Source organism: Leptonychotes weddellii, chromosome 6 (genome assembly GCF_054177405.1).
Source record: "Leptonychotes weddellii isolate Sample4059 chromosome 6, ASM5417740v2, whole genome shotgun sequence".
NCBI classification, from domain to species: domain Eukaryota; kingdom Metazoa; phylum Chordata; class Mammalia; order Carnivora; family Phocidae; genus Leptonychotes; species Leptonychotes weddellii.
In genome coordinates this window covers 120155810-120173530 of record NC_138374.1, presented here as the reverse complement: position 1 = coordinate 120173530, position 17721 = coordinate 120155810, and the positions used below count along the sequence as shown (strand labels likewise).

The 17721-nt window shown below is 37.7% G+C and overlaps 1 protein-coding gene across 2 annotated transcripts in view; it reads left to right on the top strand.

Moving 5' to 3' along the window:
* Positions 1 to 201: 201 nt before the first annotated feature.
* The window catches only part of RGS13 (regulator of G protein signaling 13), a 24073-nt gene continuing 6553 nt past the window's right edge, over positions 202 to 17721 (top strand). The window contains exons 1-3 of one of the 2 annotated variants that reach the window (XM_081825164.1): positions 202 to 300; positions 5577 to 5645; positions 9668 to 9729. In XM_081825164.1, coding sequence (XP_081681290.1) covers positions 5581 to 5645; positions 9668 to 9729 — 127 coding nt within the window. In that variant the 5' untranslated portion in view covers positions 202 to 300; positions 5577 to 5580. Of the gene's footprint in view, positions 301 to 3115; positions 5646 to 9667; positions 9730 to 17721 lie in introns of those variants that run through there. The other variant, XM_081825163.1, reaches the window with a different exon arrangement.

Genomic DNA, 17721 nt, shown 5'->3' with positions numbered 1-17721 from the left:
GACCATGTATGCTCTAATTCCAAGTAAATTTATTAGTTTACTTTTTTTGGAATTACCAAAAGTATTTCTTAAAAGTTCACAATTATAAATGTGAAAAGATTTCACTCCGCCACTCTAAATCTTGGTATTTAGATGCAGATCTATTACTTAATGATATATACCGTTGAATGCAAGATTGCAGATATTTCTTTTTAAACCACTAGTTATTTTTGGAAATTCTTTGTCCTCAGACTGAATTTTATTTTCTTCATTTTGCCAGATAAAATTCCAAAGACTATCTTTTCTCTTCTCATTTTAGAGGTATGAGAATTTTAATTTCTATTCCTTAATCTACTTTCCATCTTCCAAAATTAGTTTAAAAGATTTTGTTGATTTTTGTCTTCTTGTTTAATCTCCTTTTTTTCTTCATGTTTAAGCCTTAACTATAATTTTAAGCAGTGTTTTGGCTAGAAGAAGTAATAAGCTCAAGGGGCCAGTCTGTTCTATTATCAGAAGCTGAGTTAAATATTTATGAATTTATCTCTTGCTTTCAATGTAGAAGGGATTATGAAAACATGGAGAGTGTTCTGTGGTATTTTAGCAAAGGAGTGGTATAGAGTGATAGTGAATCCAGGAGTAATCAGAAGAGCGAGGTGCGGTGGACATTTGGTTTCTTAAAGCTTAGAAGACGGACAATAGAGCTCCAGTGGGTGCGCAGGGACATGGGACAGAACTCCAGCACTGGGACAGTACCCCGAAAAATTCCATTGCTTAATGGACTAGAAAACCAAAGAACTTTGTAAAACAAGACTGCTTTGTGATCTATTTTATGCATAATACGTCTTTTACTTTTACATAATTCTGTCACTAAATACTTTATTTCATTGTGGATGCTCTTATGTCATTATAATCTATTGGTATTCTACAACTTAATCAATTTGTGCATGTTTGACTTAGAATACTAGACAATATATAAACAACTACTTACACATGATTATCGAATAGCATTTGAACATATCACTTCAGAGAATTTATAGTCTATTAGGGTTATAGAAGTCAGAAATATAAATAACATTATTTTCATACATTTATATTTATATTACCCTCTTTTCCAATGTCACCCAACTAATGAGCCACTTGGGCCAGAGAACCTCTCTCTAAATCAGTCATGTAGCTGAACACAGGGATACTACTGGTTTATACAGAACATTTGCTGGAATTTTAAAAGATGGCCTTTCCATCATATGGATGATGCCCCACTTGGAGGCCCATAGCTTGACAAGGGGACTGTGGGTGGATCTAAGCCTCTGTTCTCCTCCAGACCAGGTGTGTCCGTAAAGGAGACAACCTGCATCATTGTAAGGGGTAGTTCTGGCTAGGCTATCCTCTCGGAGCTCTTCTGGCCAAACAAATCCTTCCTGGCAGCCTTGTCCCTTCAATATGACACACGTACACGAAAGTGTCTGACCTGCTATGGGAGACCCAGCTACTTCTAAAGCTGGAACCCCAGCTACTAATATAATGTGTGAACAACAGAAATATAGGAACAGAGTACAAAAGAAAAGTAAGATTTGCAAGGGAGTGTGCTAACACACTGAAGAATGGATAAGGTTAATTGGAAGATTTATGAGATCTGAGTTGAAATTTAAAAAGAGGAAGGAATGCAGGCTGGCAGAATGTGTGTTTCCTGTACATACAAGAGAGTGTAGGAAATATTTTCCTGAGTGACAGAGTGCAAGAAGCTGAAGGAAGATCAGATTAACTGGAACAGAAAGTTTTTGCATACAAGCATTTTTCTAATATTTACAACTCCATTTTAGAAACAAAGAAATTGAGAATCGAGGAGCCCAAGGTTACACAGCTAATAAGACCCTGAACTCACGCCCGTGTTTGTTTGGCTTCAGAGCCTAGAATTATTTTAATATACTTGATCACCTGCCAAGAGCTGTGGGAACCCCCTAAACTCTAGTGCATTTGGAAATTACCTTTGTCATGCTTCTGACACTGTGGGTGTTACATACTAAGCCTGTTCTACCTTTGCCAAACAAGTCCAACAAAGTTCTTAAAAATATATGGTAACTAGTAAATAGACATGAATTTTAGTTACAGAAATCACTAACGTGTGCACATAGCTCTAATACATCAAGTGAGCAGACAATGACATATAAAAAATATCAAATATAGTTAAAATATATTTGATAATAAAATAGTTAAATATAGTATGGAGGGGAGAAGTCAAGGCCCAGGGGAAGACAGGGATGACTAGTTATATTGACACGTGAAAGAAAGAACTTCCTAACCAGCCTCCTACTTAGAAGAAAAGCAGGGGGCCATTGGGTAATCTGCACCTTAGAGGTGATTACAGAGGTAAAGAATCTTAAAATTTATTTTTTTTAAGATTTTATTTATTTATTTGAGACAGAGAGAATGAGAGAGAGAGAGAGAGCACATGAGAGGGGGGAGGGTCAGAGGGAGAAGCAGGCTCCCTGCCGAGCAGGGAGCGCAATGCGGGACTCGATCCAGGGACTCCAGGATCATGACCTGAGCCGAAGGCAGTCGCTTAACCAACTGAGCCACCCAGGCGCCCAAGAATCTTAAAATTTAATTCAGGATCCAGTTATGCACAGGATTAGTTATGAACAGCCAGTCACTGTAAGAGATTTCTTAGCCTCAATTATTTCAGTGTTAATCATCTTTGGTCAGATTTATCTTTCTAACAAAACATCTTATTTACACCACACTATTATTTAAAGACCTCAGTGAATTATGACTACAACAGAATAGAGCCCAATGTTCAAGGCCATCCAGAATCTAACTGCACACAATTATCCTTATAATAACTCTCTCTTTTGCTTAAATTCTTTGAATCTATATTTGCAATCACAAGAGTCCTAACTTTGTTTTTTTCCTGTAGATAAACTTAGCTACCTTGTCCCTTGCTCCTCCTTACGGCAGAGACCCATATAGAAAATGAAGTCCATCAGGCCACAACACCCATAAATTCTTATCCCCAAATCTGCAAATATACTTAGATCTACACCCATTCCAATTACAAGAAAACAGCAATTTCTTCCTCTATTTCCACTTCTCCAATGTTCTATCTGCCACAATCCGAATTCTAGTTCCTTTTAAAAAAACATTTTTTTTTCAGAAACCTGAAAATCTATTGATTTTCCTCCTCTCTCCTATATCTGCAACTTCTTTCCATGGACACCAGTTGCCAATTTCAGGGCAGGTTACTCACACCATAGACTTTCTGAACCAGACTCTTAGAGATGTGCAGGCCCGAACGGCCAGACAGCAGAGTCCTGCCTCTCTGTCTCTGTTATACTGTTTGGTCCATGGCTTTTATCAGAAGGGAAAGAAGGAAGAGGGAGAGAGGGAGGGAAGAAGGCAGGAATGAAAGGAGGGAAAAGGAGAGAAAGAAAGTGCAAGTAGCCCCACATTTGTTCCAGTCTCCATTTCCTCTTGTTTTCTTCCCTCTTGCTTCTGCCCTCCCTGTTTCGCCAAAACCCCTCTCACCAAGGTTGTTGATAACCTTCTTGTTAGCAAATCTGATGGATTTTTTCAGTCCTTTGTTCTCTCTCTCTCTCTCTCTCTTTTTTTTTTTTTTTTTGAGAGAGTGTGCACATGTGCATGGAGAGGGCATAAGGGTGTGGGGAGGGGCAAAGAGAGAGGGAGAGAGAGAGAATCTGAAGCAGGCTTCATGCCCAGCATGGCAGGGTTCGATCTCATGACCCTGAGATCATGACCTGAGTGAAAATCAACAGTAGGATGCTTAACCAACTGAGCCACTCAGGTGCCCCCCTCCTTTGTTCCCTTCATCTCTTCCCAGCTCTTACACTCAGTTGACTAGTCTTTGCTTTTTGATAACTCGTCCCTTGGTTTCTATGATACCGTATTACTCTGATTGTCTTCCTGCAGGCTTCACTTTCTCAGTGTGTCTCTGAGTCATGTGTCTTGGGCCATCTGCTTTTCTCAGTTCATACTCTCTTCCTGGGCCATCTTATCTTTTCTTTTGGTTTCTCTTATGTGCTTTGTAAAAACTGCCACCTTTATCTTGAGGTCAAATCTTTCATCCGAACTTGTTTCCTTTCTTTCTCGCACCTTCCACATCCAGTACATCAAGTTCTCCACCACATCTAAAATCTGCCCTCTTCCCTCCATCTCTCCTGCCACCTTCCTAATCTAAGCCCACAACACCCTCACCTGCACTCCTGCAGGCAATCTCCTAACAGGTCTTCCGGATTCCACCCTTGCTTTACAATCAATTCTGCTCACAAAACCCATCTCAAATATTAGCATGTCTAGTCCATATTTTAAAACCCTCAATGATTTTCCAACTCCTTACTATGAAATTCATGATGTGTATGACCTAACATGCTCGGCTTCTGCATGTCTTCCAACTTCGTCTCTCATTGCTTTCTTGCTGCAACGAGCATTTCTGAACATGATTATTGGTCCAATCTTAACTCTCTAGCCTGTGCTCTCAGCTCCCTCCTTGCCATAATCTAGATTCATGAGATGACCACATTCCTTTCATTTCCTCAATTAGGACATGACCCATTGCCCAAGCTGTCCTGTCCCTTTCACTCAGCACATTCCTGCACGTCCTGTGGGTTCCAGCTCTACTATTACTATACTGGGATGCCGTGTCTAACCACCCCCGAGTCTGGGTAGGTTCTCCTCCTGTGTGTACTCACGGCCCACTGGACCTCCTGTCTCAAAGTCCCCATCACATGGACTTTAACTGCTTGCTAGTGAGGATAGGAAGAGGAAAAGACAGGATCTACATAGATCACTGGCAGCCAGAACTTGGCACATAATTAGTGTTCAACAGATGTTTCGAATGAATCACTGAAGACTGATATAAAAACTCACCGTTATCCTTAATAATTCATTGTGTGTAAGTGTGCATATATGTTTAGCAAAACATTTCCAGCTCTCATTATAAATTGTGGATTTAATTATTCTTAAATTTTTGAGTTGTTTTCTCAATGTCCTGAGTTTAAAACCCTCTGTGACATACACTGTTATATAAAGCCTGGGCTGAGTAAACTGTACCTGAATTTTAAAGCCAATGTTATACTGCCAAGAGTGGAAAAAACCAGGTAAGCAATCCCCTTCTCAGAATTTACCCTCAAGGAATCTTATTTTTTATTTAGCTATTTACACTATTTTGGCTAGTTACAAAGAAGCAAATTCTTGTTCAATATATTGAGAGGTCTTTCTAAAACTAAGAATTACCCAAGAAAGGGAAGACTTGGGAGTTGAATTCATTGTCGGTGGGCCCTAAATGGGAAGATCTTTCTCAGTAAGCTGTATTGTTTTAATCACCATTAGGATGAGTAAATGGCCGAGATGGGTTCTAAAGTCACAACTCTAAGTACCTATATTTCTAAAAAATATTTATGAGATGAGTTATTTTATTCTCCTCTCTCCTCCCCACCCCCACCAGTGATTGTATCCCATTAATTTCAAAAACTCGTGCTTATTTTTTCATGATTTATAATTTTGTGTGTTCCTGAGACACTGACTGTAGCATATAATTATTTTAAATGACTAAATTATACTAAGTATATTCTGTATTGCCTTAGAAAAATGAGCAGACGGAAGTGTTGGATTTGCAAGATGTGCAGAGATGAATCTAAGAGACTTCCTTCAAAGTAAGTACCATTTAAATTACATGGTCATTCTAATGCATATTTATCACATGATAAATAGGTATACATTTATTCAACGGCTAATTTAATATATTTTGTTCAGAGAGCAAATTTGCATTTACACATGAGCAATTCCACCAGAAGAGCAATCATGTATTACGCTAAGGTTTCATTTTCATTATTTATGGTTTACACTTGAGAATTAAGCAAGTTTAATGTTTATACAGCATCTATTATGGATAAATACTTTTAGTTTTTTTTTTTTTAGATTTTTATTTATTTATTTGAGAGAGAGAATGAGAGACAGAGAGCATGAGAGGGAGGAGGGTCAGAGGGAGAAGCAGACTCCCTGCCGAGCAGGAAGCCCGATGCGGGACTCGATCCCGGGACTACTTTTAGATTTTTTTAAAGTTTTATATTGTTTATGTTAAAATGAGATTCTTTATCCAAAATATTTTCATGATTCTAACCCTCCACCTACAAAGTGCCAGAAACCTCATGTCTAGCTGGAAGAAGGGAGACTGGTGGGGTAACCAGATGCTTACCAATTTTCCGAGTCTCTTGGATATTTTGCCAAACTAAACATGTAGCCATTTGGATGGGAACAGTGACTGCTAAAATGGAATGCATAATGCTGGAGAAGGGTAACAAATCATTTGATTGGATTGTCCACCTCAAGGATTCCCACACTGAGGATCGCTGTGTGTTAGTTTAACCAGAGTGCCTAACCAAGTCCATGTGGAGTGCTCAGTCCCGGCCACACCTCCCTTGCTATGGTCAGAGCTCCTGGCATGCATGCTCCTGCCCTGTAGTACCGAAAGGTCCAAAAATACTTACAAGCATTTGTGTGAGGTGGGGAGGAGGCTGCAGTGGTAGGTGGAAGAGACAAGAAGAGCCAAAGTTCAGCATTTTAAACAACCAGGTGAAGCTGCTGTGCTGAACGGGCATGTGTAGGGAGGGAGATGAAATAGGCTAATTTGGGAATAGCTTCCATCTCTTCTGCTGATGACTCCCATGGAGTCTCACCACCAGGGCTTATATTTCTTTCTACTTGCCTTATAGACCCACCATCAGGGAAGGGGGAGGCCAAGGAAAGAGAGAATTCACAGTCATGGCAAGCTGATAGATAACAATCGTTTGATAGATGCTTTCCATTCATGACCTTCTCTAATTTTCAAGATAACATTGAGAGATAGGTATTAACCCCATTTTATAGATAATAAAACTGGGGCTCAAAGATTTTAGGCAAAACCAAAAGCTATTAAATGCAGCACTGGAATTAGAACTCAAGACTGTCAGACTCCAAGCACTCTTCATTCCTGTTTCCACAATGACATGAGGTCTCAGAATGCTCCCTTGTTTTGTATCCGCTGCTTTTATTAGGAAATCCAGGTGGATGAGGGGACAGGGATATTTAGAATTACTCCCACCTGAATAGCCATGGGACGGCATGAAACTTGAGATACTCAGAAAAAATTACAAGCAAAATGGGGTTAAGCCAAAACCAAATTTCATTTCACAACTTTAACCCCGACCATAATCACTCTGATCATTATCTATCTCCATAAATCTCATGAATCTTAGAGAAAGAAGAATTCTCTCGCCAACAAAGTACCAACACTTTATTTTAAGCTAAGCCAAGACAATGATGGCATCTTCGCTCATGTTGTAGATTTTATTTTTTCCTATATAATGGGAACGCATAGAACAGAGAGGCATGCCACATATCTTGCCTAGCACTTACCGTTTCACTGGATGGAAAAGGTTACTTTAGGTTACTGTTTTTAAAGTTCTAATAAGAGAAAAGAACAGTGAGTCAGATAGCATTTCATGGAAATGTTTATTGAAAGCAATCTTAACGGCAGTATACTGTTAAGCCTCAGTACTGATGCGCATAGTGCACCTAAAACTGGCAAGGGCCATCCGAATTTATAGAAAACAAAAGATATTTGAGCTTGTTAAGACTCCTGATATTTTTCCATGTTCTAGATCATTTTTTAACCTCTTTGACTCATCTTCCTTCATTGTGTTAAGTGCCTCCTAATGCTGATGGCTGTTCCCTCAACACCAATTACGGAGCTACCTACGCCAGGTGTAGCCACTGGACAGGGCTTCTTTGTATCTGTAGCTAGCTGATTATTTGACGTCACTGAAAAAGGAGAATGAAAAGTGAACCAATCGTAAACTGAAATAATCATAAACTGGATGCCAATGAACACACTGAGTATTCTAAAGGAGAGAAAATAAAATGGTTTACATGTAAGAATCCATAGTCACTTGCCAATTCACCTCGCAAAGCCGTGAAAGATGAACAGAAATGAAGCCTCAAACCCAGTATCTTTCACAGATATTTTTGAAATGGTAAATGGCTTTTATACGTTTATTCACATATCATTCACTGTAATAAAAATTCAAGCCCTCGGCATGTAAAGAAAATCATAGCAAATAATAGAGAAAATATCTGCATATAATAGATACAGGGTTACTAACTTGATTATATGAAGGCATGCAAACAGGCTTTGTGGATAAACTCTAAGGTGTGAATAGTTAAATGGGCAAACACACTACCAGTATCAGCCGCGCATGATGCAAACCCAAATGCAGTTTGGAGTTTATACCAAGAACCTTAAAAATTTGCATTTCTTGACCCACTTTAATTCCACTTCTACTAATCCTGCCCATAAGCAATTACCCTATGTGAACATAGCAAGCCTTAATCACAAGTCTCTGTGTTAAAAAATGAGAAATAATAAGATGCTCATTGAGAACAATTATGTAAACTATAGAATGCCCCCTTAGAGGGATGCCTGGGTGGCTCGGTTGATTAAGCGGCCAACTCTTCATTTCAGCCCAGGTCATGATCTTAGGGTCATGAGATCGAACCCCACGTCGTGCCCTGTGCTTGACAGGAAACTGCTTGAGGATTCTCTCCCTCTGCCCCTCCCCAATCCGAGTTCTCTTCTCTCTCTCAAATATATAAATAAATAAATAAATCTTGAAGAAAAAAAAAAAGAAAGAATGTCCCCTTGTAGAACACTCCACAGTGACTATCAAAGATTATAATTTTATAATTATAAGTCATAACACTATAAATGGATTTTAAGACAATTGTGATGACATATAAAAATAAAATAATAAAATAATAAAAATAAAATAATAAAAATCTTATTAAAAGTGAATATATATATGGAGTGCCTGGGTGGCTCAGTCGTTAAGCGTCTGCCTTTGGCTCAGGTCATGATCTCAAGGTCCTGGGATCGAGCCCCGCATCAGGCTTCCTGCTCAGGAAGCCTGCTTCTCCCTCTCCCACTCTCCCTGCTTGTATTCCCTCTCTTGCTGTCTCTCTCTCTGTCAAATAAATAAATAAAATCTTTTTTTAAAAAGTGAATATATACATATATATGTATACACGCACAAAGTATGCATGCACACAAACACATTCAGAGTATGGCTACTTCTTAGTTAAAATCACACAAACACATAAATTAAAAAACACTGAAAAGTAAATCAAAATATTAATAGTAGTAATTTGGGAATGGGGAAATTACAGGACTATGGATCTTTATCTTGTAAAAATTTATTTATCATATTTTCAAGTTTACACTTTCACAATTTTTTTTTATTTTAACAATTTAGAAAGTAGAAGATCACAGAAAGATAAATTTAGAAGATCACAGAAAGATAAATTTCCACAAAACCACACACAAATGGAGTACAAGTATATTTTGGCGTTATTTTCAAGATCATATATTTCCTTTTTTTTAAGATTTTATTTATTCATTTGAGACAGAGAGAGAGAGAGCATGAGCAGAAGGGGCAGAGGGAGAGGGAGAAGCAGACTCCCTACTGAGCAGGGAGCCTGATTCGGGACTCGATCCCAGGACCCTGAGATCATGACCAGAGCCAACAGCAGACGCTTAACCAACTGAGCCACCCAGGTGCCCCAAGATCATATATTTCTATGTAGTTCAGCAAAACCTTGAGAATACTTTGGTGCAATGAGCACCTTTTGTTTCTTTTCAAAGCATTACTTTGGAGGAAGTATTACAATGGGGCCAGTCTTTGGAAAAGCTGATGGCTACAAAATGTGAGTATTACAGATATTTCATGTTTGACTAACTAGTCAGTTTCACTCCTAACAGAAAAAGGTGGCGCCAGATGATGAATGTACCCTGCTCTTCTCATAGCCTTCTAAATGGCAACTGCCCCCAGTTAAAAAAAGAAAACCTGAAAATAGTTTGTCGTGTCAACCACTATTATTTTCTTTGGTGTTAATTAAAACAAGATTAATCACTGGAAATATTTAATTTTCACAAGTATATGTGTAAAATCCCTTGGAAAATATGCTTAAGTCGTAACACGTACTAAAATATACTGCCTTACCATGGCCTTCTAAAGTTAGAATTTTAGAAAAGTCAACAATTTGCTGCTCTTAGTGCTTTCAAAAGTAAGAATAAATTTGAGTCTTAATGTTCTGAAACTCCTCAGAGTTAGTTTTCAACTTTATCAGTGTCTGACTTATGTGGGACTTTATATAAGTCTGCATATAATTGTACATAAGTATCAACATTCAGATATAAATGAATATTTATATCTGAATAAATATTTATAAATGTATATATAAATGAAAATGGCATAAATGAAAATTAACAAAAATGGATATTAGGGAGATAGAGTCATAGGCTCAATGCAAGAAATACAAAGAAGTGTGTGCGTTCATAGGAACAGTCAATTGTGTTTGAGTAGAAAATTGGGAAGTTGATAAATACCAGAAGACAGGTATAGAAAAAAAATGTAGTAGGTACTCAAAGAAAATTCTCTTGTTTGCTGAATTTGGTATTTTTTTTAAATGGAGTTTGTTCCCATCAAATGTTTGCTAATTTTTGCCTACAGACCTCTTTTTATTTGAGATTCCCTATTAGACTCTCTGTGAATATTTCATGTTTACACCTATTGACTATGGACGGGGAGTTAGCTATGCTATTTGATGGTTTAATTGATGGGAAGTGCCTGTGGTAACTCTGGATAGAGTACTTCCTGTTATTCCTGGGGGTGGCCATGCTTCTAGGGTACTTCATGCTCTCTCTGACCCAAGGGCCCCTCCTGGTGTGGAGACAGCTATCACTGTCTGACCCAGAGGGTGACAGCCAGAGGTGTGGACCCCTGGCTCCTCCTACAGGAACACCTTCATTAGCTATTGTGGAAATTACTTCATGGCCCTTCCTTAATATTGGGATCCACACCTCCAGACTTGGGTTACTACCTGAACTTCCACCTATCACAACAGCCCTTTCCAATAAGCATCTGAGGCCGTGGTTTTCTTGTGAATCACTCCTGCCTTTTAATTTTCAAGTATTCCTCATAGTTTGTGATCCAGTTTGCCAGCGTGATTGTGAATTTTTTAAAATACATTTTTTTGGTCAATTTTAGGACACTGGAATGAGAGGAAGGGACAAAAAAGCATGTGTTCAGTCAACTATATTGATCGATCCCCTGCTAAATAATTTGAATTTCAGTCCCAACCACCTGCAATCCATGTTTTGCAACATTGCAGGTTAATCTCCCTCTTGAAGTTTCATATTCTCCATCTGTAACATGGGAATAATATCACCCATCTTTTCAGCATTATTTATTGTTCAGGTTAGCCATAAAACGCCTAGCTTAATGGCTGATGCCGATTAGGCACGCAGTAATTGGTAGTTATTTTAATTCGTAATAAAGTGCATGTCTCTGAATATCATTCCTGGAATACCATTCCTTTTTCTTTGCTGCTTACCAAAAAGTTCAAAATCTCTAACTTAGCCTTCAAGACTCTCTATACCCAAACTCAAATGCACTTTCTATGACTTAGCCGCAGCTCCGCCCGTTCACATGACACACACTTCGGCGGAGGGGACCATTGCTTCAGGCTTCCGTGCCAAGCCCTCTGTCTACTCGGTTATCTGCCCGTCCCGGCTAGTAAAATTCAACTTCCACATGTTCCCTGCAACCTCTTGGAAATACTTGCCCTCTCTCTTCTCTTAGTATCCTTACTTATTCTCCTTCTAAGTACGGTTATTTAGTGTACTGGGTTTTTCCACAGACACTTTCTCAGTAGATCCTAAATTCCCTGAGAACACAGATCACCTCGCATTCACCTTTCATCTCCCTCCCAGAGACTAAAAATGTGCTTTGTATCCAATGGGCATAAAATAAATGTTCAATGAATAAATACAAGACAAATATTAGTAAGAAAAGATCAAAATATCAAGCCATATTATGTAAAACTTTCTGTGCCAGCCCTGAAGATCTCATAAAGTGAATAAAGTTAATTGTTTGGTAATGATCTCAAGAGAGAGCCTAACTACAATTAGCTATTTAGAGATCTAGGGTCATGAGAATAAGCAAAGTTTACAGAAAAGATGAAGACAGGAAGGGAGCATACTGCTCTTTATAAAAACCAGCAAAAGCAGGATAAGAATCTTACGAGAAATTGAGTTACTGTGAAAATCATGTAAAAATTTAATAATCACATAATTTAAAAGGCGATAAAACAATGTATTTTCTGGACCATTCAATCAGAAAGAGAAAACAACAACAGCAACAACAACAACAAAAATCCAAACATTTAATGTTTCAGAGAATAAAGTGTGTTTACATTAACCTAGGACAGTAGTAAAATGTACTCTCTAGCTAAGATACGTAGATGCCTCTTTCTACATAAATTAAAAGACTGTTTCTAAGAACGTGTAGTTCAGAAACCCATTTAGGAAAGAAATGTATTAAGCATGGTCTCAGTGGATGAACAGGAATAGGTTTAAGAGAGGTTTGCTGAACAGCCATTAAGTACTAGTTATCACAATACAGTTAAGTTCAACTTCCTCTTGGGAAGAGGGGATCCAAGAATATCATCAGTTTAAGAACAGGACCCTGTCAAAATTAAGATCTTAGTTAGAAATTAAGAATGCTAGTAGTCTAGATGTTATTTAATGATACATTATTGACAAACAAGTTAATTTTTTTAAAAAATAGTATGTGTGCTCAATATCTATTCACTAAATCTTAAGCACTTAGGTACCAGGCAATGTGCTTGAAAAAAAATTCCACGTGCCCATGTACCACGTGAAATAACACAGGGAAAAGGGTAGATTTTTTCCAAAAACTGAAAATCTCCCAAAAGAGAACAGGGTATTGATAGCACATTGGGGTAAAGTGGAGAATGGTGATAGTTACTTCTAGTAACATCCTGAATGGAATTTCAAAGGCAAGGCAAACACACACTTTTTAAAAATAATAGCCTTTAACAACATTTTCACCAAAGGCTGTATAAATGGCTGACTGGCAGGGTTTGGTTTGGTTTGGTTTTTTCTTTCCAGAGTAAAGATGGTTTTATGAAGCTTTGCCTTTCCCTTGAAGAGTCTATCGTTACATTCAATAAGCAGAAGGAAGCTCTAGATACAGCAAGAAAAACATAGATACACATTTCTTTGACATAAAATTCCTTGCAAGGTCCAGTTAGGACAGCCTTATGGAAGAGTAGCACTTAAAATATATCCCCAAAGTGTAGCTTGTGACTGAAGAAAAATGTGTACTTATGAAGTGCCCTATGAGAATCTGAGGGCTGAAGAGATTGCTCAAACAATCGCTAAGAACAAACTGCTTTGAGTTTTTAGCATACAGTGTGACGTATGATCCCTGAGCCGTGTAGCGTCTAGTGAGTTCCAACTATGTATGACGTAGGGACAGCAGAAGTACTTTCCTGAAGGCATCCACAATTAAAGATAAATAAGGGGCACCTGGGTGGCTCAGTCGTTAAGCATCTGTCTTCCACTCAGGTCATGATCCCAGGGTCCTGGGATCGAGCCCTACATCAGGCTCCCTGCTCAGCAGGAAGCCTGCTTCTCCCTCTCCCACTCCCTCTGCTTGTATTCCCTCTCTCGCTGTGTATCTCTCTGTCAATAATAAATAAATAAATAAATAAATAAATAAATAAATAAATAAATAAAATCTTAAAAAAAAGATAAATTAGAGTTATGTGCACCATAAGCAGTTTGTGAACAACTGTAAAGAAGGGAGACTAGAAATAACAGATCACCTAGCACAGACCTAGTATGATGTCTGTAGCACATACATACTAGGTCTGTGCTAAGGGATGAAATAGATGGGGAGAGATGGCAGGTCTCCTGGGAAAGCTTCTCACAAGAGGCAAATTTGAGCTGGAACTTGATTCAGATTGTTGTAAAATGATAAGGAGGTCTGACTGGCAGTACTTTAAAAATAGTCAACTATTTTAGAAGTCCAGTAGAGATAAATGCTTCTTTGAAGGAAGAGATAGAGTGTGTAGGATTCCTCAGGATTTAGTGTAAAAATTGGTCTCATTAAAAAATCTCCGTAATGAATTAAGCAGAAAGTACACTGCAAAATTTCCAAGTCTGCAGATGATAGAAAGTCCTCCAAGTTTCCAAACACCCGAGTCTTTAGGAGAGTTACATTATTTGCAAATGGACATAAAAGTAGTAATAAGTTTTTTAATGGATCAGAAAAAAATTTGTCAGAGCTATTAGTTATTTCCTCATAAAAATACCTGAGAATTACCAAAAATGTTTCCTTAAATGATGTTGACCCAAAATTTGACAATGCACCTCAAAATAGCGTCAAAATATTAGGCATCACCAAGACAAAAAATAGAAAGAAAATCCTATGAATATTTCTGCTAGCTAAACCTAGTAGAAATCTGTAGTTCTGATGGCTAAATCAAGTAGAACTAGAAAAGATACAGAAACGTAAATTTGAAATGACGAGGCGACCAACAATTACCTAAAACCCCTGAGGTTTTACAAACTTTACAGCTCTACATACTGGAAAGGTTGAGTGAAAAATAATCAAATCAAAATTTTGACTAATCAGTTTTATTTTTAATTTCAATTAAAATTACACAAAATGGTGCCAGAAAAAAAGATTATATATATATATATATACCCCCTAAATCTCAAAAGATGAAGGTAGAGGTCGCTCACTTATATTTGAGTAAAGCATGTTTAATATAAATAGAAAGAAATTAGTAAAACTGAAACTAACTTCCTTGGATGATTCATTCAGTCCTTCCATGTGTCTGGTAAACCTTCCCAGCACTGGACAAAGGTGAAAGAGACCCACAAGGTCACTGTGCTCAGCTCATGTGCTCCCTCTAGAGGGAGGAGATAGACAAACAAGCAAATAAATTAATGAATACATTAATTCCAGAAAGTGATAAGTACTTTGAAGAAAATAAAACCAGGTGATATGGCAAAGAAAGGCAAGTATAAGAGGGCAGTTCAATTGGATGATTAGAGGACAACTGTCAGAAGGGGTAAAATTTGGGCTAAGAGCTGAACGATGAGAAGCGTCCAGCAGAGTGGCCCAAGCAGAGGAAAGCCATGTTCAAAAGGCCCTGAGATAGGAGTGAGGTTTGTGTCTTCAAATAACCAAAGAAGTTCACCATGACAGGAGTATAGAGCCTTATTGGCCACATGAGAAACTTTAAACTGCAGAGTAACAAGAGTTACAAACAAAAAAAGTAACAGCACGCCAGGTAAAATCCGCTGGTCTTTGGTGCTTCCTGGATGCTAAACAGTTATGGCCTGCTTCTTCACTTTTCAAGACTTACGGAGAATCACTCCCAAACGTAGAAGCATGAGGAATCCAAAAGCCTGGATTGACAGACATTTGCCTAGTCAGTACATGCTGTGTATCAGGCGGCGCGCGGGTCCTGGGCGGATGACGATGGGCCTGCGGTCCTAATTCGCCAGGTGTGAGCCCGGGAGTGGGACAGTAATCAAAAGTAAACCGATAGATAGAACCGACTGTGATGTAGGGTGAGATGGAATTGTAATTATAATAAGGTGGACTAGGTGATATTTGTCAACAGACAGGAAACACTTATTTGGTTGGGGGAGGGGAGTGTTAGAAATTTTTCCAGAAACTGAGATGCTTCACCTGAGTCTTAGATCAGAGTACAGAGCCCCCCTCACAGAAGGAACTGCATATACAGTAGCATGAGGGTGGCACACGGCTTGGCCAGGAGCAAGACACAAACAAAGAGTATTTCCAGAAGTGACAAGGGAAGAGGCTAGAAAGGTAGAGAGCACCTTATCCTAATGGACCTTGTAGCCACTGCCAAGGTCTCGCTTTTTTTATGAGGGCAATAATGGAAAAAGGTTGAAAGGTTATAAATAAAGGGTTGTGGCCAGATTTTTGCTTTCGAGATTTTTCTCTGATAAAAGTGCAAAAAAGATTGAAAGCAGGTCAGATAGATGAACTGAAGCTTTTTCAGATTAGATGGTTTACATATATTTCTCAAAAATCATAAACAAAAATAATATGTAAAAAGAGAACAGAAGATAATGCAATAAATATAACAGATTGTGTCTTTAATATATAAAGAGATCTGAAAAAATCCAGAAAACACTAACAATGCAAAAAAAATGTCAAATGATTTGAAATTCACAGGAAGAAAAGATATGGTCAGTAAGAAAGAAAAAATGTTTGGGCATTAATATTTTAAACATCCCAAATTAAACAATTACAAGTCACTGGTTTTACCCCCATCAGATTGAAAGGATAGAGTGAGCAGACACATTGACACAGCTGTTAGTAATGAAAAGTAATGAGATCTTTCTGAAAGCAATTTTACAAGTATCAAGAGTCCCCCAAAACACTACATCTGTCAACCTAGGAATTCCACTCCTTTAAATTAATTCTAAGAAAATAATTACAGATGCAAAGATTTATACACCAAATATTTAGTGTAGGATAATTTACAACATAAAAATGGGAAATAATATAAATATTCAATGATAGCAAGGTAGCTAAATATAATATAGGGTAGCCTTGAATGGACTACTATGTAACCCTTAAAAATAAAAAGGAGAAAGTGTTTCTACATATTAAGTTTGAAAGAGTGACACAAAATTGCTTTCACAGTATAATGCCACATATAAATATATGTGTATCTGTGTTTGTGTAGATGAATGAATACTACTTAGATAGAAAGTTAAACATTAACAAAGGACTGAAAGAATAAAGGGAAATATATCAAATTGTAAACAATCATTATTATCTTTATTAGAAATTTTCTGTATTTAAAAACAACTCAAAAAGATAAAAAAATAAAAACAACTCATAGTACTTTGTTATTTTTATAATAACACAGCAAAAAGAAGTTAAGAGAAAAATCATAAATGTTTAATATCATAGGAGCCAAACTAGAGAATGTCAATAAAGCAGGTTTACTTTAAAACTTCATGTAAAGGCTAGTACAATTATGGAATTTATTATCCCAAGTGGTACAGATTGAAAATAAAATAAATTTAAAATTGTTTCAGGCACATTTCTGATGAAAGACTGCAACATAGCAAAACGTTAGGATTTAATTTATGGTGTAAGCTTTTTCCCCTTGCAGAAAACAATCCTGGAGCAGATGGGCCACTGTTCTGACTCAGCCAAGAGGAATGTCACGTTTGCCTTCTGCATCAAGATACTGACATGTGTCATCTTGTGTGCCATAGAAATACTAATATCAGTGACTAGCTTGAAAAGGACATGCTAGAGAGTCCCAAAAGCACCACTCTCCTTCTTTTTTTAAATTTTATTTTATTATGTTATGTTAATCACCATAGATTACATCATTAGTTTTTGATGTAGTGTTCCATGATTCATTGTTTGCATATAACACCCAGTGCTCCATTCAATACATGCCCTCTGGCCAGACTTATCAAAAAGAAAAGAGAAAGGACCCAAATAAATAAAATCATGACTGAAAGAGGAGAGATCACAAACAACATCAAAGAAATACAAACAATTATAAGAACATATTACGAGCAACTATATGCCAGCAAATTAGATAATCTGGAAGAAATGGAGGCATTCCTAGAGATGTATCAACTACCAAAACTGAACCAGGAAGAAATAGAAAACCTGAACAGACCTATAACCACTAAGGAAATTGAAGCAGTCATCAAAAATCTCCCAACAAACAAGAGCCCAGGGCCAGATGGCTTCCCAGGGGAATTCTACCAAACATTTCAAGAAGAATTAATACCTATTCTTCTGAAACTGTTCC